The sequence below is a fragment of the Platalea leucorodia genome, assembly GCF_965183815.1.
Source record: "Platalea leucorodia genome assembly, chromosome: 8".
Taxonomy (NCBI): Eukaryota; Metazoa; Chordata; class Aves; order Pelecaniformes; family Threskiornithidae; genus Platalea; species Platalea leucorodia.
Genome location: NC_138830.1, coordinates 29571989 through 29595089, shown reverse-complemented (window position 1 = coordinate 29595089; position 23101 = coordinate 29571989). Strand labels below are relative to the sequence as shown.

Below are 23101 nucleotides of genomic sequence, written 5' to 3'. Positions count from 1 at the left end.
TCTAGCTTAAAGAAACTATCTGCAAGTTGCCTTTTTTTAATTCAGAAAAAAATTGTCGATTGGTTGACCTGCAAAAAGGATAATGTAAACATCCAAAGAAATGTTTTCAGCCCTCAAGACTGCAAAACTGGCTGTCAAATGTAAGCAGAATATAAATGGACACAGTGACTTTCTGGCACTAAAACAATAGTCAGATGTTAGTTGTTTTGTTCATTAACATGGCTGAGGCGCACCCTCCCCAGAAATGCCCATTTAAATATACTTTTTTTTTTTTTTTTTTTTTAAATTCTGGTGCTGGGAAGCTTTACAGAAATATTAACTTCCTTCTTGGATTTTTAGGAATATATTGGGACTATATGCAAAATAATCTGTCAGCCTGGGGTAGAAGTTTTTTCATGGGAAGAATTTCTCCAGCCAGTGCCAAAGTTAACAAATTACTACAAAAATGGTAAATTCTTCTTTTCAGGAAATGAAGGGATGCCTTACCAGGAGATGCACAAGGCTACTGTGAATAGACTTGTTACTGGATAACGTTGTTTGGCTTTGTTGTGCAGATCTCTGTCGGTACGATTTTGCAAGGTCCCTCCTGGCCAGCTTCACCGTATCTGTTGCCACAGCTCTGTCCCCCTCGCTGGCTCCTCTTGGGAGGTTTCTCTAGCGTAGGAGACGGCTCTGGGGAGGTGGTGTGCTTTGGGGGACTCACTGCAGACGGTGAGGTTTAGCAAATGCAGAGTTTCTGCCCCAAGTCTGAGCTAGTTCTGCGCTGAAATAATCATAAGAGTTTGAAGGGATTATTTAATGACCTAGTCATGGAGGGGTTTTTTTCCCCTAGTTCCATTGTTTAGCATAAATAAAGTGATAGTCATCTTTTTACTAGAGTACTTAATTGCCATGAATTTCCTTGGCTAGACTTCTGAAGTCAAATGAACCTGCGTGTGTTTTTGGAAAGCTTTAAAATAGTCCCCTAAAACAAGAAATGTTTGTCTTCGAGCAGAACTTATTAAAGGAGGTGCTGTGGGGCATCGCCCAGGACCTGGGGTCATGCATGTGACATGCTCGAGGTGGCTGGCTCAGGGCAGATTTCGGTGTGGTTTCGGCTGCGGTTCCGTAACTCCAAGTGTACCATCTGGAGTCATCTACCTGCTACGACCAGGCTGTTGAAACATCTGTGTTTCTTGCTTTGTGTGTGGAGGTTGGCCAGAGCACACCGTCGGCTTGCACGCTGGTGGGGAGTGAGGGATGCTCGAGGCTGAGTTTGCGATGCAGAAGGGTGTATGAAATACTTTGGGTGACGCCTTGCTGAGTGCCTGTGGCTTCATTTGGGCAAGAGAAGAGCCGAACTATTTGAAGCACTTTCTTAATCAGACAGAGCAATTCTCCAATTCTCTGAATCCTTCTGAAGGACCTGCATCATCCCCCTGCCGGGAACAGAAGGGCTGTATGCTGCTGTCTCTGCAGGGCCGCGGGACCACATCTTAGATTCGCTCACAGTTTGAAACAAGTGTTGCCCTTTATTAAAGGGATTTCCATTTAAATACAGAACTGTGTTGCAAACATAATCAGAGGTTGAAGAGCAGCTCACAGGGGCCTTGTTCGCAGAGCCTCGAGTACATCCTGCCAACGCGTGACTTACGGGACTTGCCTCTTGACTGAAGCTCGCTGCTTGCGTTTGTTTGAAGTGCTGCTCTGATCTGCTGTTCCTGTGGGCAGAGGAGTGATTTTTAGTCTCCTTTTTAGTCTCCTACTAATAAGATGTGTGTATTTTTGGAAGGAGTGAGTTTATTTGCGCAGCACATGCTGGAGGGTTTGAGCACCAGCTCCTGTTCCCTAGATGTCAAGTGCTCCCGAGCAGGAACCTTCCTGAGGAATATAACCTTTTTTTTTTTATTTTTTTTTTTATTTATTTTATTCCCCTGTTTCTTTCACATGCACAACTGCAAGAGATTGGGAAGAAACAGTACTTTCCTTAGAGGTTTTCACATAAGCAAGTTTCTCCTGTCCTGTGATTGAATGATGTTAATGAGAACATTTGACAGTCCGTTTGCTTTTTGGCTCTGACCCGTGCAGCCATATTAAAGATATCCTGTTTATAATAGCAGTGTCTTTCCACTGCATTGTTCAGCTGGAGGCAGCCCACATGGCTTTTCGTTTGTAAGTATTGTCCTCGGCTCCCCGTCCTTCCTCTCCCGCCAGCATGAGGGGATTTCAGACGGATTCTCTGGCTCTGAGCAGCGCGATCTATCCTTGCCCCGTGTTCAGTAACTTTTTACCATGTAGTAACAAAGAGGGTGCTGTTTTAGCTGCTCTTTTTCTGTACTGAAACTAGATGACTTTTATTTTTAAGGTGAATTTAAAAACAAAGCGAAAAAACTTTTTTGTTTTTGACATACAAACATAAAATAGTAGTCAAGTTAGATCGCAAAATGGTGTGCTGCTTTCCTTCGTGGTTATGAGCACTATGGCATTCTTGTATGCTATAATAAATGCTGATTCAGCTATATGCTCTGTGAGCCCTCAGGCGTTCCCAGGATTACACATGCAGTTTTCTTGGTATCAGGTTAGGCACGCTCTACAGCTCACTGCCAGGCCTCTGCTTTTCAGCAGAGGGCCGTGAGATGAGGCCTTGAACATCATCTTTCTACCTGGAGAGCAAACAGCAAGTACACTCCTCTGCTCTGGCAGGGAAAGAAAGCAGGGCTTGGGCTTTTGCAAGAAGAAGAAAACAGGTTCCTGAAACTTTCCAGCTGAACTCTGAACGTTTTCTGAGTGAAGGGAACAGAATGGTGTATTTTATATTTAGAGTTAACTACAAATTGTCTTCAATTTTTATTTTCTCTTTGTCAGAAAAAATAAATAAAATCCAAAAAACCCAAGCCCTGGGCATTATAAAACATCTTATAAATTTAATTGAATCTAGGTTAGATTATGCACATGGTCCTTCTCGTTATCTGTTCCTGCTTCTGGTACTTATTATGCTTGCTTTTTATTTTTTTTCCCCTTTTAATTTAAATTAGGTAATTGCTCTGAGGCTATAAACTCTTATCTTCATCACAGGAAGTCCTAGTTTGCATTAATTACCTTGAATTGAAGCAGTGAGGCAACTGAGTTTTAACTGTCTTTAGGGTGAACTTGAGGTTGAACTGAAGTTGTCCTCTGTATAGTTCTTAATCCATATTAAAATGTCCTTTTTTGCATAGTGAAACATTTCATGTTTAGATTTTGTATGCTCAACAGAGCTCCTTGCACTCTGGTGCACTTAATCTCTTATTTGCTTGCTACCATAGTATAAATGATTTGAATGGAACAAGTTGTTGATTCTTACGTGAAGTCTATACCAACTTGAAAATGTCAAATCACTGCGCTGTATATGTAAACACCTCCATCCAGTAAACAGAATAATGGTTACATTCATCCTAACTGTTGTAATGCTTGGATTGATTATATTAAATGGAGACAATAGGACTTTAAATTTTTGCTCAGTAAGTCTTTGAATGTCTTTTTCAGGAAGCAAGAAGAAGGAAAAGGAAAGGCCAGAAATTTCCCCACCATCAGATTTTGAGCATACCATCCATGTCGGCTTTGATGCTGTTACTGGAGAGTTCACTGTAAGTATACCTGCCTTGGAGTTGCTGGGAAAACAGACGTGGGTCAGTGCTGTAGTGAAGCCATTGCAATGTTTTAGAATAAAGTGTGAGTTAGTCTTCGTTTCTATCAAAGAAATAATTTTATTGTCTATTTGTACAGCATGCAGAGTAATGAGACTGTGACCTGTTAGTACTTCTGCAGTGTAAATGTAAGATCTGATGCTTTGTGTCACCTGGGAGAGCCTTCCCTGGGAAACCCTCTTCAGTTTACTTTCATTAGTGGGTAACACTGGTTCTGTTGAGCGCTTTTGTACTCCCATTCCTCACATCTGGCTTAATACACCTGAAAGAGGTGGTGTCATGTTGGCATAGTGATTTGTGTTGTGTCACCTATGGACATATGGCTCCCCATTAAAACCCCATCCTACTTGTTCATGTGTATAAGGCTGCGCGTGTTATGCTTTTTATAGAGGATAGAAACTTGTTCTGCTTTTTAAAAATCTTTAAAATACTAGAATGATGCTTAAAATAGCCTATTTTTTCAGGGAATGCCAGAGCAATGGGCTCGGTTGCTTCAGACCTCAAATATCACGAAGCTAGAACAGAAGAAAAACCCCCAGGCGGTACTAGATGTCCTGAAATTCTACGACTCCAAAGACACAGCAAAACAGAAGTATCTGAGTTTTTCTGCTCCAGGTGAGATCCAAGTGTGTGCAAGACGTATTGAAGAGGAGTTGGGTATTTGGAACACAGTCTTCCTCTCTTTCAGAATAAAAAATCAGATTGAAATGCTGAAAGAGCAAGGTACTTTTCAATAAGGAACAAATATTTGAAGATGGATTTAAAACTTACTGGAAACTGGCGTTGTCCAGTGAATTTCCTGTTTTAAGTGGAGAGGGGAAGAAATGGAACTGGATAATTCAAAATAGCAGCCAAAATTAACTTTAACGGGCTGTGTTTATGAAGCTGGGGCTCTGAGACTGTGATTAATTGGTTTCGTGCTGGAGACCTTGCTCCTCCTGTCTGTGGCTGAAACAGCTATCTGTGAACTTGATGTCACCATGTGGTGATATCAGAGATGCAAAATAAGTTGTGGCTCCTAGATTGGGAGCTATGTGGGGGGGCTGAGAGAATGACTATCCTACAAACAGACGCAGTTTTACCTAGTTTTCTTCCAAATTATTTCTGAAAATAACTTAGTAAAAAGGCTTTGTAATATTCTCATCCTTGATTCAAGATACTGCTCAGGGAACAGAAATATCCATTTGATCCTGATTTTACATCTCAGTGAGGCAGAACACATAAGTGTGACAAGCAGTGCTCAATTTGGAAAACTGTGTATGGGTACGCAAGAGAGGTGAAGAGCAAGTTGGGAAATGAGTGGGTTTGCCTACCCTTAGGGGAGGATTTTAGAAACTTACAACTTCCTTCTGCATGGTCTTACAGTGCAATACTGGTTTCTCTCATTTGTGACCATGAAAGTTTGCTTTCTGAGAGATTTAAAAAAAAAAAAAAAAAAAAAATCTCCAAAGTGGTCTGTGTTCTTTACTCTGTAAAGTTCACTTTTTATTGTTTTTCTGATGATGTTATGTATTCTGTTATTTGTCCTATTTAGAAAAAGATGGTTTCCCATCAGGAACACCAACGGTGAGTGTGTTTACTATTCTTTGTATCTTCTTAGGTGCATATAAGTTCAGGTCTTCTCTATTTGTTATATATTGAATCTTGCAGTATAAAACAAAATGAGAAATTTTTTTGTGGAACAAAAACATAAATCAAGGGGTCAGCAGAGCATATTTCACTGGAGCAATAGTATTTGAGTCTTGTAATAAAATGTAATAGGGCACTTAAACCACTCAACCTATTCTTTTCTTTTGACATCATCGGTAAGAATTCTTTTCTCTTCAGGGAGGGCGTGGGGGGGCAAGTCTTTAACAGTGTGGGGGAGCCAATTTTGTTTATTTTTCTTTTTTTTTAACTTTGGTAAAAATGTAGACCAATGCCAAAGGTTCAGAACCATCAACAGCTGTGGCAGATGATGATGAGGATGATGAAGAAGCTCCTCCTCCTGTTATTGCTCCACGGCCAGATCATACAAAATCGGTGAGCAGCTGTAAAATTTACAGTGCAGACCTGCATTTCTCAGTATTGCAGAACTTTTTCTACTTCTGTTTTCTAGCAAAGTGTTATATTTGTGAAATGAGCTGTTGTAAGTTTTTAGGAAAAAGTTCTTTTTTTTTTATTTGAGTTTTCTAAGAAAATGCCTAATTTCTGGATATCAGTTGAAACAGAAATCCTGAAGTTAATACTGATTTGTTTGTCAGCTTGTGTTGAAGGAATCCAGCTATGCTTATCCTTCAACCCAACATGCGAGGAGGAGGCTTTTTAGTCCTAAAAAATTACAGCTAGTTTCTGTAACTTTGCACGGTACAGTGGTACAAGTGTAGTGTATTTGATTTTCTTTATTTTATTTGATTGCAGTGTGATAGCCTCACCAAATATACTACCTAAACCCAAAACAATTCAAATTTAAGATTTGAAAGCTTATTTCACTCACAAAGTCGTCAGCATTACATGAAAAGTTAAATGCTTAAGAAGTTGTTCATTAAGTTTTAGTGTAGTTGTCCTGAACTACACACCTTGTTAATAATGTCCCAGGGATCCCACTTACTCCAGCTCATTCTTTTGACTGTGGTAGGTGTATATTTTGCTGCTCTGCTGCCCGCTTATTCTTGCTCCAGAAGTGTGAATGTGAATTTTGTTTGTTTGTGAAGTGACACTGCTTTATAATTGCCCACTCTGGGTATGTAGACACATACAATGTGACAGGTCTACAGTTTGATATTTCTAGAGTAGCTGCATATGTCTGTGAACAGCTTAGGAGGAAATTAAATAAAGCTCCAAGAAAATCCCCTAAACTGGGGGCAACTGGTAAATTTCCGAGGGTCTCATGCTTCTTTTCATGGTGAAGCATGAATCTTTTTCCTTTAGATCTTAGTAGTAGTTGATCTTGCTATTAAATAGTGATTTCTGTTCTGTTAACTAGCACGGGGGTTATAAAGAATAAGCAGATAGAAAACCTACAAAATGTCTGTCTGTCTGGAAGTTAATCTCCTAGCATCTGCTCTGTTCACGAGGTGTCTGGGTCTGTCTTTCAGAGGTCAGTAAGGTTGCCAGCATCTTGACTTACTGGACTTTAATGTTTCTGAAGTCTAATTTCTGCCTCCAACCTGTTATGTGAAATGGTGCTTAGGGATCTTTGAAGAACTGGGATTGTTTTCAACTGAAGGTCAATGATTGCAAAGAAAATGCTTAGGTAAATGGTCTCTCTTAACAGATTTATACACGGTCTGTAATTGACCCCATCCCTGCACCAGCCAGTGACACTTCTGTTGACAGTGCAACGAAATCAGGTGATAAGCAGAAAAAGAAGACCAAAATGTCAGATGAAGAGATCATGGAAAAACTACGTAGGTGTTTTTTATTTCAGATAAACAAAGACTTTAGGACTGGGGGAGGAATATTAAGTTTTTGCCCTCATCCTCATTTTTGTGTAAGGGTTGTGTGAATACTGTGCTTTATTGGTTTTGTGTCAGACAGTGGCTGAGAGCTGCATTCAGAAGTTTTGCCGATTTATGTGCTTCAGAGCACTATTGGGCAAAAAAATTTGTAGAACAGTTTTTTTGGGTTGAAGTTCAGTTGTGATAATGTGATCTACGGGTATAATATAACCATAATAAAACAAAATTGTTTCTGCTGTTGCTTGTTCCATAATCATCTTGAAGATAATTTTTCACCATGTTAATGTTCCTGTGCTTAAGTTGAGAACTGACTAGTTTCTGGACTAGGGTAAACTAATGGATTTGCCATAACCTCGTACTGGGTTTTGCTACACAGAAGACTAAATTGAGATACTAGGGGAAATAGCATCATCTGTCTTGTTAAGAGACAGATACCTAGCATAACGATTGTCTGAAGTTGGGCCATTTGTGACTGGAACTGAATCAGGAAGCTTTGGCTGTTTATGCATCAGCCTTTACTACTTGAGCTGACCCGCTCTTGGAGGTATCTTGGCCAGGCCAGCCCTACTAAAGGGAAACAGCAGGATTGACCTGGGTTTTTTTTTGTTGGTTTTTTTTTTGTTTTTGTTTTTTGTTTTTGTTTTTTTTTTTTTTTTTTGTTTGTTTTTTTTGTTTTTTTTTAGGCACTATTGTGAGCATAGGAGATCCCAAGAAAAAATACACCAGATATGAAAAAATCGGGCAGGGGTAAGTGTTCACCCCAACTTTTATTCCCAGTAAGCCAGTGTTAAAAGTGGTGTATTGTTCTCTATCTGATACTATCATGTAGCTACCACTTACTGAAGCAGGCAGAAATGTTGGCTGTGCTAAGCAGTGATAGGGGGTGAAGGCTTTACACAGTGGTGGAAACTTTGAATTGTCTCTTTTAATGCAAAAGTGCAGCTCTGTAACTTCTCTCTGGGTGTATCTAGTTCTCTCCTCTCCCAGTAAGATGCGTTCATCCATTTTGTAATAATACTGCTGAATAGTGTGAGGGCATGTCAGAAGGCTTTCTGTGTGCTAAGCTAACAATACTGACTAAGTTGTTATTCTAGTGGTCCTCTGAATTCATCTGAGAAAAAAGTATATACAAGTTCTCGCTTTTCCAGCTTTGATTATATATATGCCTAACTCCTACTGTATACTTTCCAAATAGGTCTGTGTGCGTTTGTGGGTGGGCTTCCCCTGGGGGGAAACGAAAAGTAAAACCTACTACAGAAAGGGCTGCCCAGCTTAGCTGACCATAAGAAGCAGCACAAGCTCTGGGGGCTTAGACATCCCGAATGCAGGAGGTGTAGCTGGTGTCAGAAGAGAGTGTATTTGTAATTAGTTTTGTTTGAACTGACTGGCATTTCTATGATACCACTTACTTTTAATAGCCTTCTTTTTGATAAAGCTCTTGCAACACTGAAAGCCGACGCAATTTTGTGTTTGTGATTTGTCTGTTCCTGTGCACGTTTGTTACACAGAGAGATGCAACTGGCTGTAACATTTTTCTTTTTCTTCACCAGGGCTTCAGGTACAGTTTTCACAGCTATTGATGTGGCAACGGGGCAGGAGGTAAGATTTCTGTGTTCAGTGCAATGAAAATACTTTTCCTGTGTAAATGTTCCTCTGTAGGTGGCCGAAATGATTTGACTAGATTTCTTTCTGTGGTTTCCATCTCTGCTATCACCTCTCAGAAGAACGTTCGTCAGAGTAATTTGTAACAGTGTGTGCCTTGTTCTGTAGTAATCAGATGATGAAAGCTAAAAATAGAGTTTTGTCTTTCCACTGAAAAGCAGAGGGAGTGAGATGTTCCAGAAATGGGTTTTGAAAACAGTTTATCCTTCAAGAACTGCAGGCAACGGTGTCCTGCATTTTCAGAAATAAAACTTTGTTTAGTCTTTGAACGCTTGTTCTCTAGTCCTGTCTCAGTAGAGGGGATGGATGCGCCTCAGCAACCTGCTCCATGTTGGCTGTACTTTAAGCGAGGGTTTGGACCAGATGACTTCCAGAGGTCCCCTCCAATCTTAGTTATTTTGTGATTCTGTGCCACAAGTTCTCTTCTTTTAATTCCCTTGGCAATATGATAACGATTGTTTCTACAAGATTATATTGGTTCTTGTGTTTGGTTTTGGACTCATGGGTAGGTTATCTTATAAAACTCTGAACTGCTTCTTCAAAGCGTCGTAGCTAACGTAACTGGGACAATTCTTCTCCATTTTAAAGTCTGGAATACTTGTCCTGGTTAGCTTATTTCCTGGACAAGATAGGTCATTATCTTCCCTTCTCTTTCTGGGATAGTTCATTGGCTTAATTGCTTTGAGAGGAATTCCTTCTGCCTCCCAGCATTCCCTATACCCAAACACTAATTTGGTCAGAATATAGAAAAACGAATTGCCTTGCCTTGCATTTGAAGGGTTATACTTTCTCTCTTAGTCGCTACATGATTCTCTTCTGCTTTAGGCCTGTTGTTATGAAATTGGGCGAGTATCTTTTTATCTCCTGAATGTTTCCTTTGCTGTCTCTTCTGGCCTTTGTTATTGTTTGTGGATCTTTTCAGCTGTAAGAGGATGATGTTAGCTACGGGTGCAAGTTGTACACTCATCAAGTTGTATTCTTTTAAGTTGTATGCTAACAAATAAGTAACTTGCCAGCCACAAGCTGTGCTAAACTCCTTTAATCCTGTTACAGAATTTCTTTTAACTTTTTACTGTATTAAGAATGACCAAAAGGTTTTGATACTCAGGTTTTGAGTGATTGCTGTTTTATTTTGTCCTATTCAGGTTGCTATTAAACAGATAAATCTGCAGAAACAGCCCAAGAAGGAGTTGATTATTAATGAGATCTTGGTAATGAAGGAGCTAAAGAACCCCAACATAGTCAACTTCCTGGACAGGTAAATGCAGACAGCATCAAAAGGTTATAACTTGATATAGTTACACAGACCTGGACTTCCTGTACCTAAAGGTCTTATAAGCAAACGAGACTGTATTTAGACTGTCATCTAAAGGAAAAAAAAAGAAATCTGTTATAGGGAATGGTCTTGATGATTCAGTAAGAAGGCTTCTTCTTTCATGAATGCAGTGCTACATGTATTTGGGGATCAGTGGTGGACAAGAGCACAGCTGGAGCAATGCTTGTGTTGTGCATGAGATATGTAGGATGTTATCCTGCCCGTTTTAGGTAATAAGAAGCACACAGCGCTTATTGTCATAATTTACATTTCAGGCTACCTTCCAGAGATTAACTTTCTTTACTGTTTGTCTTGACGTGCTTATGAATTATTTCATTGGCTAGCTTGTATCAGTCATTTTTCAGTTCTTGATCTCTTGATGGCAAACGGGCATGCTCTTCATTTTCTGTTTTTAGTTACCTCGTAGGAGATGAATTGTTTGTGGTGATGGAATATCTAGCTGGAGGCTCACTAACAGATGTGGTCACAGAAACTTGTATGGATGAAGCACAGATTGCTGCTGTTTGCAGAGAGGTAAGTATTACAGTTGAACGATAGAGGAATGAAGGTACACTCAATTCCCTTAGGTTTTATCGTACACTTAGGTTAGAACTAATTGTAACAATTGCTGTTGGAGCCATTGAGTTAGGAAGAATGAATGATAATGAGAGCAGAAATCAATATTAAAATTGCAGAAAATAACAAAATGAGTTTAACTCAGAAAATTGGAGGGTTGCAAGTTGTAACACAGAAGAGCTATGGCAGTTTTTGAGCTGGGTGTTTGGGAATGTTAGGTGATGGAGCAAATAAAGATTTTGGTTTTGGTACCTGGGTTGCCTAGTCCTGCTCACAATGTTAACAGAAAGATATTAATAATGTGGACTGAAGTTCAAGGAAGAGCAATGAAGCAGTTTATCAGCTGAAAAGAATGTCTTTTTTTTAACTTTGACTAATGAAGAATATTCAAAGGCACCAAAAAGAAACTGAGTATTCATATATAGGTAATGTAGAAAGTAGCGATGAGAACATATTTAAGAAAAAGAAAAAAGCCTGAAATCTTTGGAGTGTTTCCCAGAAGGAAGAAGGGGAACTGTGTTTGCTTAGAGTGTGGAAGTGGATCTGATGAAACAGGAATACTTTAAGAAACGTGTACTAAAATAAAGTGAACTTGATGCAGACTATCCCTTTCTCATTTTAGTCGTTTTCATAGTGCGTGAAATCTATGGTTCTGTGACAGCTAAACTTTCGTTATGGATTTCTCAGAAAAATAATTCTCTGGAATATTGTAGTTGGAATAATTTTAAGATTTCAGTAAGATTTCAAATGGAAGAGTTGGAAATAGCTGATGTCACAATTTATCAGTGGTTTCTGCCCTGAGTCAGTGTGCCAGCATGCAGCTCAGCCTTGATTTATTATGGCGGAAGGAGAAGTAATTGTATTATCTGCTGTGCAGGAGAAATTTAGGCTTTTTAAAAAAAACATTTGACTACATCAACATGACATCTGCTTTTAATGACTCACCAAAAGGGAGGGGAGGGAAAGCAAACTTGTACATTAACGTGTATGGACAGGTAATGGTTTCCTGAGAAGCCAGAGCTGGAAGCAGAGAACTGAAAGTAACTATTTACTGCAACAGTAATTAACTTTTCTGAGGAAAAAGTCTAATATTGAACTATAGTACTTCATCAAAACTCTACTGCCCAGTATGTTAGATACACTTCATTCTGCAAATCAGTGCCACTTTGCTAAAACAAATGAAGACACAAAAAACTCACTGGGGACTACATCCATGCCAGGTTGCAAATGGTAAATGTTCTGCTTATATTAAAAGAGAAAAATTTTACAATTTTTTTTTGCCTTTTATTCTCAAATAGCAGAAGTAAATTTCATTATGTTTTTAGGCAGAAACGTAGTGTGAATCTAAAAACAATGCAAAAACAGTATTAGTGACTTTCATAATGAAGATGTTTTACAGCCTTCACTGCAGGAGAACTTGCATGCATGTTGAGAATGAAGTCTCACCAGTTCCTCTTGGTGAGACTTCAGGCTAAAAAGCTCTCACTTATATCCTTTATGGTTCCTCTGTAGAATTTGTGGGATGTACCAAAAGTAACATCTGGGATTTTTGAGAGCATCTTGGGTGATGACTGGGTGACAAGGAGTTTAATTTATGGGTTTGTTAAGATAGAAGAGAAGCTCCATGGTTAAATGATTTTTGACCTCATGAGATCTAGAGAGTATTTTTTAGTACAAGAGCTTCCTCTGCTGGTTATTTTAAATAATACCTGTTATATTTTTGCACTCAGCACTGTCTGTGGGTGTAAGCATTGCTTTTGAGTTTGTGTTCACATACACAAATTGTGTTTCCATATGCTGAATGTTTTTTTTCTCCCATCCAGTGCTTGCAAGCGCTTGAGTTCCTACATGCCAACCAGGTCATCCACAGAGACATTAAGAGTGATAACGTGCTGTTAGGAATGGATGGATCGGTTAAACTAAGTGAGTACCAGACAGTTGTTTCAATGTTCTATTTTCCCTTTCCCAGTAAACTTTGACTCAGAGAGTGTAAATCAGTAGAAGGAGAGTTGGCAGGGAAATTTGAGGTGAATTTTCATTGACTATGAGTAATAGAAATTCATTCTGTGTTATAAAATGTATAACTCGCAGGTAGCAAGTATTGAAATTCTGAGGGCCCTAAGACTAAGGCTGTGAACGTGTTAGACCGGAAGGATGTTGAAGCAAACCTGTTGCCACATGAATATATTGATAAATATGAAGTAACTGGCACCATACAGTGAAGCAAAGATGCAAATGATTGCAAGAGAAAAGTTGCAGTTAACTGCCGTTGCTTTGTTAGTCTCTTCAGGTTGTCATGACTTGCTTTTAATGTTTTGCCCTTTTCATTAGAAGGCCACTAACAAGAACATTGTACATTATTAACCATTTATATTGCAGTCTAGTCTTATGCTGCGCCTGTACTGGGTCTCCTTTTCTTGGACTGAAAGTGTAGCACACTTTCATTAATATAATCATGAAATGACAAAAGAAACTACTTGTTTTTCAGGTAATTGTTATGCATGCATGGACTTGTGTACAGTAAGTCAGTTTCTGGTGTGTGTAAACATGTGTGGCAATAAAAAAATGTGAAATCACTTGAAGAAGCTGTGAGGACTGTTGAGAGAGAAGTGCATTATCTGACTTCTTGGTATGCAGGAATGTGCAAAGCATAAAGCAGCCACAGAGTTAAGGGATTGGGGATTCCTACAGTTGGGTAGGAATTTGAAATGCCATGAAAATGTATCTCAGCAGTATTCCTTAGTCTAGATGGTTTGCAGTCTCATATTGTTTATGAGATGGAGTGTGAAGAAAGACTACGAGCAACCTGATTTGCTTACCAGCATTGTTGGATGCACTGCTTGCTTGCATAGGAGGTTTTGGTTTTTTTAGGTGTGTGATGTGTTTGTGCACAAACCGTGTGGATTCAGAGGCTGAAGATAAATGAATAGTTACTGTAGAGGATGTGGCTGGGAAGAGTTAGCTGGAGAAGGCTCAAAAATGTAAGAGCTGTCAAAGCAAAGCAGAGTGGCAAAAGGACAGGGTTAGCAGCCTATGTAAAGAAGCATTAGCCCCAGGAGATTGGGGGAAGATGAAGAGGAAGGAGAGACAGGAGGAAACAGGAGTCAGCTGTAAAAACGTCCTGTATGAAGGGGAGGTATTGTAATCAGTTTTGAGACTAGCTCTTATTTGGCTGTGTGCTTTATAGAGCTTCTAGCAGTTGTTTAGGGGGGAGGGTGGAAGAAGTTGCACCATCTTTTCAAGCTCTTCCTCTTCTCTGGGGGAGTCTGGCTTCCGGGAGACTGGGGACAGGAGAAGTAGGAGATACCAGTCTGCCTGTCACCACTACATACCTACACACACTACTGGTTGGTGAAACTGGGTTCTGCATCTTGCCTGTCTTTTCTCTCCCTTGCTGGTGGCATGGTGCTGAAGGCCTCGTTGGTAGGTCAGGAGACATACACTGCTGCTGCTTCTCTTATGTGTTCATTGAAATAAGCTGTGCTTTGAGTTGAGTATGACACCTTCATAAAGGCCAAGAAGTGCTGGTGACAAACTCAGTGACTCCTTTAGGTTTGATTTTTGTTTGTTTGGTTTTGTTGTTTTTTTTTTTCTAAGGCAGCATTTTGACAATCAGGGTGGGGGTAGTTCTTTGTTAAATTGTCCTCTTGATACAACTTAGCATTTTCACGACTGTGGCTCTTTTGTTAGCACTGCTTGGCATGACACTTTCAAAATCAACTCGAAATTTTAAATTCTTTCTTTCTCTCTCTCTCTTTCTCTCTCTCAAACTTAGTGTCAATGATAAGGTAATATCTGTCTCCTGCCTTAACTGTGTTCTTATTGATGCTTTACATGCCTGGGAAGTGGGAGTGCTGCAGCTGGATAAAGTAACATGATGGAACATGCATTGCTGCTGCACCTGAAGGCTATAGGAATAGGTGACTTTTCTTGTTTTCTTGAGTGTGGTGGTTCTCTTTGGTAGTTACCTTGTGGAAAGGTTTGTTTGTCCAGGTTCCTTCTGCTGAGTGGGGTAGCACTGCACTTATCTGAAGCCTTGTTTCCGTGTCTGTCAGCTGTAGTACCTGTATTTGATGGCCAAATTGCTGTGAAATGTTGAACTTGATAGCTGCACAAATAAAATCTGTTTAGTGGGGCAGAAGCCGTGGTTTGTGGATTCGTTTTTTCTAGTTCAGGCTGTATAACATACCACGAGCAGAATGCTTGCCTTCTGTGTTCTGCTTGCTTACTTTTTTTGGCTGTTACCTAGGCTTCTTGAAGGAAGGACTGGGCAAAATACTGTTCTACAGGGTAATACTTGTGTCCCTTTTCCAGAGGACAAAAAGCCTTATCTTCATTCCACGGAATTCTGCCCTGCTTAAACACCTTCAGGTTTTGTATCTACCTTGCACGTTGGATTTTGTAATATGGAGAATGTAGGAGAGGGTGGGGGGAGAGACACCCCCCCCAAGCCCCTCTCAAGTGTAGAGGAGTAAAATATATGTGTAGTAATAGAGAAATCTTCTAGGAAGCCCAGTTACTTGGGGTGCACCAATTTAACTTCTTAAAATTCTGTTATCCTACAGCCGACTTTGGTTTCTGTGCTCAGATCACCCCAGAGCAGAGCAAGCGCAGCACTATGGTTGGAACTCCTTACTGGATGGCTCCTGAAGTGGTCACACGGAAAGCATACGGCCCTAAAGTGGATATCTGGTCTCTGGGCATCATGGCTATTGAGATGGTGGAAGGAGAACCCCCATACCTCAACGAAAACCCCCTGAGGGTAAGAAGCCAGACGTGGCTAGAACTGTTTGCGGGTGTTTACCATGTGAATGTTTTCAGTAATTGTTCATTAATAGTACATTGAGAAGAAAATGAAACGAAAGGAGACAGCTGTCTTGAATTTGCAGTCAGGCCTACCCTGAATTTTTCTGTTTAGAAGATGAGTACCTGCTTGTAACTAAAACATTGGACTTCGAACTCAGTCTTCTGTGATAGTTTAGGTAAAGTAAATCCATTAGGTTATGAAAAATGCTGCTTGTGTCAGTATCTGATATTTTCTTTGCCAAGGTAAGTACCGGTTGCCAAAAGATTTTGAACGTTATTTTGCTACTAGCAAGAATAGGTCATGACTGCCTATAATTGTGGCATTTTTACAGTTTTTCGTCTCATCAGGGAGAGAAATAGGCTGCAGAGCCCGTTCTCATCTAGACTAAGGGATTGCTGCTAGGTAGGTCAGTTTGGCATCTTTTAAAGATTTGGCTTGGTTACACAATGTTCCTTATTTTACAGGCTTTATATTTGATAGCAACTAACGGCACACCAGAGCTGCAGAACCCCGAGAAACTGTCCCCAATATTCCGAGATTTCTTGAACCGATGTTTGGAGATGGATGTAGAGAAAAGAGGATCAGCCAAAGAATTGCTACAGGTGAGAATCAGCTGCTTCTCACAATCTGAGATACAGAAGCCACAAGTAAGGTCAGCCTGTGATAAACCTCACTGTAGACTGGCAGTCTCTTTTTTGTGATTTCTTCTGAGGACTCTAGTGGAGAGCAGTTGGTAGGAACTACAGTGATCAAAGGTTGTAATATATACTCTGAAGTCTTTTGGTAATCTGTGCCTTCTTTCTGCCACTGCTAAAGCATCCAGCAATTTACAAACTTACTGTAATAGAGCCATTGAAGTGAGCAGAATGGGACCGAGAGAAGATGTTTGAGCCGGAAACCTCTTTGTAGTGAATTATTGGAAAAGGAGAGCCCTAAGCTCTTTTGGGGTGAGGAGGAATGATTATCAGGCTTGAGGTGCTCTGGATCTGTCCCTTCAGGACCTGGGTATTGCTAGCATTTGCATTGCTTTTCATACCTCAGGATGAAAAGGGCTATGTAGCTGTATAGCTTTTACTGGCTTTTTAAACCATGTCTTTCGCTCATTTACTGTGTTTCTCTCTTCCTGGCAGCATCCCTTCTTGAAACTGGCCAAACCTCTGTCTAGCTTGACGCCACTGATCTTGGCAGCCAAAGAAGCAATGAAGAGTAACCGCTAACATTACTGCCACAGCCTTCATCCTTTTTTTTGTTTGTTTGTATTTTACAAATCTTTATAATATATGGAATTGTTACACTTCTGGGGGGAGGGAAGGGATTTTGTGGGGGGGAAACCGTCTGCAAAAGGGAAGAAACTCTCATCCAGAAGACACCCAAAATAAATTGTGGTGACTCTAGCGATCCCTGTCTGGGGTCCAGAAGGAATTGAGGACTGAATTACTGGCCTTTTTTTTTTTTTTTTTTTTTTTTGTTCTTCCCCCTGCAGACAGCCCAGAAATGCCACTTACTGTGCCCAGGGTTTTAAGGGTTTTTAACGACTTTGCTGTAACAGCTCCCATTCATTGTACCCTTTTGGGTACTTTCAATACTTGAATGACAGATTCAAGCTTTCAGAGAGCAGTACTAATTTTACCTGCTGATCTCTCTCATTCTCCTCTTCCTCCCCTCTACCTGTTTACTTTTAAATCGCTCTGGTAAGCTCCCATATGACTCCCATAGATTCATGGCAAGTGTGACAAATGTGAAGGTACATCTTGCCCCTCATTTCTTTTACGGATTAGCTGTTACTGTACTGTAGAATTGACAGCTTTGCTACTTAAGAAATCATAATGTATTGAGATGTGTTTTGCTTTTTAAGATGAATATGGAGAGAGGGGGAAGAGAAGTATTCAGCTGTTTCTCATATGCCTGTGCTCTGTGGACTTTTAATCAAAGATATGGCCTCTTTGTAGAAACTTAATGATTGGTCAAGTCTTTGGATGTCAGTTTATGGATATGTAGGTAGTGGTCAGATACTTTATTTATGATCAAATGATCAGCTGTAGTCAGGGCAAGAAAAAAAATTCCAGCGCTCTTCCTGTCTGCTCCTTTTTTCCCATTAGACTTGCTGGACAGAAGCTTAAGGGATAATGTGCTTGGTGCAGTGGGTGGTTCAAAAACATGTATTGTATCTATGCTCTGACTTGGGCTTTGGAAGTTATGCTGGTGCCTTTGACTTTTTTATTTTACATTTCCCTTCTTTGTATCAAATACATTTTTGTATATGTTGTAATTTTTTTCCCCAAGCAAATAATGCATCAAACTATGGAGTTGTCAGAATTTAAGTATTAGAGCTATTTTTTCCAATTTTGTATGTGCTCCATTTGTACTAATGAAATCAGAAGAACAAATAATCAGATCTGAGGACACTGAAGATACAGGATTTTTTAAATATGATTCAAACAGAAGATTATGAACACCTGGAAATGCCAAAGTGCTGTTCTGAGAAGACAAAGGCTGAGAGGGGAGAACAGTGCCATCAGACGTCCATGGGGCTTATTTGACAGCCTAGTTCGAGGCTGAGGGGACATGATATGTCACACTGATCCTTTCTCACTAAAGACGTTGGATCAGCTAGAATGGCTGAAGTCAAACATTCAATGCAAGAAAAAGTGTCTCCCTCTGAAGGACAGTGAGCAACTTGAGCGGTTGAGTTCTTGGGGTGTTACCGGGGGCAAGTGTAGAAGAGCCTGTGCCCCAGCTTCTTCTAGTGATACAGTCTATGCATTTCAACTTCCCCGACAGTTTAACGAAGAGCCAACTGTAGTTACAATGTGCCAAACGATTCTGTGAAAGAATAACCGTTACTTTAGTGGGATTTTATTACATTCCCGGTGGGGCAGGACCTGGGACGGATAGGGTTATGGCTGGGTATGGACAGCGGACCGTGAATAAAAAATTTTTTGCACACTTTTACAAACATTGCTGGTAGAAGACAGAAGTCATTTTCAGATAATTTTGGTATTTGTACAGTGAAAAATAAGTTTTGGGGACTGGTAGCCAAAGTAATGCAAAACCGACTTCCAGCTGAGAGCGGCCTGCCAGAACAGCAGAGGCCATTTGTGTTGATGGTGGAGGGGAAGCAGGGCTAGGGTCTTGCAGCGCTGCTGTGACTCACTAGCATCTAGGAAATGGCATGATACTAACAAGATGCCTTGTTGTGCAGGGCACTGCAGTATTGTGGTTCGGCTTGCATTCTGCTCTGGTGCGGTAGTGTAAATTTACATCAGATAAATTATGTTAACTGCTCCATCAAAGGAATAAATCCCTCTGGCTGTTGAGTGTAAGAATAGTTATGCTTTTAAATTTGAGGAAGTGTCTCATTCCAGGCAAGTAAATCTAGATGTGTTTCCCAGGCAAAATGTATGATGAGCCATGGACACTGTAAGCACTGTAATGGCGATGCCCGCAGCTTGAGTGCATCTGGCTCCCTGATCAAATGAAGTAGCCAGGAGGCTTGGCTGAGATAAAAAAAACCTGTCATACTGATGGTTCCCTCTTTGTCCGTTGCTGGCAATGGACTTTGTGAAACTCCTTGTGCCGGAATTAAACTCTTTCTTCTTTCTTTTTTTTTTTTTTTTTGGATGGCACAATCTAGACAGTAAGATAACTTGCGATAAATTTAGGTTTTTTTAAGAATAGAAAAACATGAAATCATAAGTAATTTTAACTTATTAGTTTTTATTGATGAATGAGAATGGTTTAAAACACATATTACAAAATTTGTCCAATTTAGTCTACTTAAGAGATGATTTCCAAACTTTCAGCGATCTTAGCACACAAAACCTGGCCAAATCCAGAAGTTACCAAAACATATTTCAGTGCTTGCTGTGTGACCTGGAATGGTGTTTAGCTCTGAAGTTGAGAAGTGTCCCCATCTCCCCTTCCCCACGCAGCAGTTTTATTGTTATGTGGTGACGTTTCTCACCCGCCGCTGCCAGAAGTCGGGGCCAGAGGTGGAGTTGGCAGAAGAGGAGAGCCAGGAGAAGGTTGCCATACTGTGCTTTTGTGTCTTAGTGGGTCAGGCATCGCTTTTCTAACGATGTCAGCTGGATGTGTCTGCAAGATTAAAAAATGCAAGCCGTGGTTTTTTTTTTTTTTTCCCCTGAAGGGAGCAGGTTAGCGTCTTTAAGACTTGCTGCAGGGCTGTTCAACTCTGCTGTCTCACTAGGGCAGACAGAGACCAGCCAGAGTTTGAGTAGATCATGATAAGGGAAGGACTGCATCTGAAAGTGCTAGGATTTGCGTTCTCTTGGGTGCCAGCATAAGATCCTAGTCAGATTCTAAGCAAATATGCATGTGATACATATGTAATCATGTGATACATAAGTGTAATGCACAATGGCATGGTTAGGTGGGTGTATGAAGCCAGGCAGTTTATTGCTGAGTTGCAAGTGTGCAGGGAATGCGTGACTCCTGGGATTTTCTTGTTAATCATAGAATAAACCAGACTTTTCATGAAAAGCAACCATGGCGCTGGGAATGTGCACTTTGACCTGCCTTAGGTGTTAACGAGACTGATTGTAGGCTTCCCCCCAGCTCTCCTGTGCAGGGACGTGCGAAAAGTATGGCTAGAGCAGAAGGGAGAGAGTGGGTCCCTTTGTCAGAGGGGATGGTGGGTGGGCTGGGGAGGGAGCAAGAAGGTTGTTAAGGGTCTCTCCAGCTGGAGCTGAGTAAATAAATGTCTCTGGTCCGTTTTTCCCTCTGTTCCTCGTGCTGTCAATGGAAATGGAAGTAGGTGCAAGCTTTCTTTTTATTTTTTTAACTGTCTTCAGATTTTAATGTTACCTTTTGTGTAATTTAATCCCATTATGTTATTTAATTGTTACTGCAATATTAACTACTGTATTTGTTGACTTTGTTTAATAACTGTTCTTTCAGGGCTAGAAATAAACTTTTAAAAAACATTTGTTTTTTTCCCCCCTTCCCTGTCATGAGTTTATACCTTCTAAGAGAAGAGTAGCTGAAAAGAGTACATGTTTAGATGTCTTAATGAGATTAACAGAATGTATTTGTAATTAAGCTTCTTACGAATGCTTTAATTATGATGGATATAATTTTGTGCTATACTAGCTTGTCCTGTTTCTTTTAAAACTTTATTACTCATCAGTGTCTGTACCAACCTCATGATAACTGCAAGCTCTCCTTGCTGCCACACACTGCTGGCAGATGGTTATGCCTCCCGCAAAATGCTCCAGATCACTGAGAACAGAGCAGCTCTGAAACACCCTTTTCACCCACCATGGAAGAGAGATCCCTTGCTCTTCTTGCGAAGGGAGCAAAGCGAAGACCAGCCTAGTTCATCACCATCGCATCTTCCACTATTCATTTGCTGTAAGATAGCCTTTTGGTAGTGACTGGGATGGGACTGATGGGCCAGTAAACTGCGATTGTGGCAATATGATGATGTTCCAGTAACTATTCTGAACAAGGCTGCTTTATTTTGCACCATGAGTATCATCCAGTATCCTGCATATAAACATTATGGCATAGGAGACACGGGGAATGAGCTGTCCAGGTGCCTGCTTGGAAGACGCTGCTCTTGGTTCTGCACCGTCCCCCGATCAGCGTTTGAGTGGCAGAGCCGAACAGGGCAAGGATGCTGGGTGTCAACAGCTCACCTAGGACTTGGGGTGAGATCGATGGTGCCTGTTGGTAGGCTGCGGAGACTCGCTCATGTTTTTCATCAAAACTACAAAAATGCTGTGGCGTGTTGGCATGGCAGTCTAGCTAAAGAAAAGGACATCTAAATGAATTTACTTCGGGGTTGAGACCGTTTCAGTTGAAATCCAGATGAAGTTTCTGTCTCAGTTGTGAATGTCAACGACTCATCATATCATGTGTTTCCCATGTGTTATTGGGAAATCATCTCTTCCCCTTTCTTGCATGTTGTACAAGCTTTGCTCATACCACTGACAAAGGGAAATGAAGAAACCACTCTTCTTCAGAAGCCTTTTCAACCAGACATGAGAATGTTGTTTTGCACAAAGCACTGTCTCTTCAGGTTAATTGATTTGTTGTAGTATCTTTGTCTTTATATATAATTGACCCTTTATGCATTTAAACTGATGTTCTCTAAATCTGCATTTAAGTGATTTTGCATTTAATTTATGGGGGGAGAAGTTGACAAGAGGAGGGAGAAGGTGCTTAGTGGAACTCGCTAATTATCTGGATATTGGTACTTGTGCTGCTTGAAGGAGAGCAGAGTTTTGGCTGAATGTGGTTTGCACAAGTTGAAAGTTGCTAGTCTTTGCTTGATAAATCTTATTAAGTCTTGTGTGAACTTGCTCATCCCTTGCATATACCTGGCCTAGACTAAAACCAAGAGCAGCCCTATTTTTTTGGATCCCTTTATTCAAGACTGGGTATTTAACACATTGTTCTTCAAGATGGTGAAGCGGGGGGCAATGATTTCTCCCTTTCAGGGCTGCTGTTTGGTTGCAGGGAGTTTACCATAAAGCTGAGCTTATTTGGACTGTGCCAGCAAGACACTGGTTAAAACCAGGATGGCTAAAAACTGAAAAGGATCTTCATTTCTAATTAGTGTTTTCACAGAGGTGCCTGAAAATAAGCGTTGGGTTTCAGTGCAGTTTCACGTGGCTCGTGTGCGAGCACAGCAGTTGTCTGCAAATGCCTGCTCCCAGGGATTTGTACAGCTGCATTTTTTCCTGTTTTTATAACTTGCATTTTCCTCTGAAGATTGTTTTTAATAAAAATGGCCATCTTCAGTCATGTGAGAAAGGTACATGAAACTGTGCTGAGCTCAGCTAATTTCTTGACGTTGCTCTCCCGATGTGTGGAGGAAGCAGGTTTACCCAAGAGCTTTTTTCACTACTTTGAACTCCAGCCTAAGGAAGGATTTTTTTTTTTTTTTTTTTTTTTTTTTTTCCTTGAGGGGAAAGTACCAACAAGTGAGAACAGTGAATTTCTATCTGTATTTCTCTATCTGCAGTCTGTTACAAGGGAGGAGGACAGTGCTGATGCAGCTTCTCATGCTGCTGTTCCCTCATCGCAATGGTGATACTGCCTTTTCCTGTTCCTGTCCACCAGCCCGTGTCTGCAGGGGGAATATCTTCCAGGACATCGTAACTTAATTTCAAAACCCATTTACCTATTGACCTGATTATTGAAACAGTCTGTAGGGACTGATGATTTCTTATTTTTTCTTTTTATTTTTAATGGGATTTGCCCACTGGGAAGTTAATGATTGCTCATTCTCTTTAGGACACTGAAAGGCCGCCAGACTTCTGCTTTGGGGAAGATGTATTGAGTCAGTAAAGAGGAGGATGGGACTGGAATAGCAGACAGTATGTCTCAATGTACAGATATGTCTCAATGTACAGATATGTCTCAATGTACAGATATGTCTCAATGTACAGATATGTCTCAATGTACAGATACGTCTCAATACTGAGACTCAAGTTCCTGGTGTTTTCTAAAGGGCTTGTGAATAATGAATCTGGCTCACTAGAACTGCAGATCAATGGAGGAGATGCTGATGTGACTCAGGACATCACAGGATGTTCTGGAGGGGGAACGGGGGTGACCTTCCTAGGGAGAGACTTCTCCCTTGAATTCAAGGTTTCTAGAGCCGAGGATG

At 40.6% G+C, this 23101-nt stretch overlaps 1 protein-coding gene across 8 annotated transcripts in view; it reads left to right on the top strand.

Moving 5' to 3' along the window:
- Window positions 1–16761, top strand: part of PAK2 (p21 (RAC1) activated kinase 2) — a 42910-nt gene extending 26149 nt beyond the window's left edge. For 7 of the 8 annotated variants that reach the window (XM_082320202.1, XM_082320198.1, XM_082320197.1 and 4 more), the window contains 13 exons: window positions 3505–3605; window positions 4130–4280; window positions 5200–5231; window positions 5580–5687; window positions 6922–7054; window positions 7789–7852; window positions 8656–8704; window positions 9913–10025; window positions 10499–10616; window positions 12482–12581; window positions 15224–15420; window positions 15930–16067; window positions 16596–16761. In XM_082320202.1, the coding sequence (XP_082176328.1) occupies window positions 3505–3605; window positions 4130–4280; window positions 5200–5231; window positions 5580–5687; window positions 6922–7054; window positions 7789–7852; window positions 8656–8704; window positions 9913–10025; window positions 10499–10616; window positions 12482–12581; window positions 15224–15420; window positions 15930–16067; window positions 16596–16682 (1391 nt within the window). In that variant the 3' untranslated portion in view covers window positions 16683–16761. Of the gene's footprint in view, window positions 1–3504; window positions 3606–4129; window positions 4281–5199; window positions 5232–5579; window positions 5688–6921; window positions 7055–7788; window positions 7853–8655; window positions 8705–9912; window positions 10026–10498; window positions 10617–12481; window positions 12582–13146; window positions 13179–15223; window positions 15421–15929; window positions 16068–16595 lie in introns of those variants that run through there. The other variant, XM_082320203.1, reaches the window with a different exon arrangement.
- The last annotated feature ends 6340 nt before the right edge of the window (window positions 16762–23101 follow it).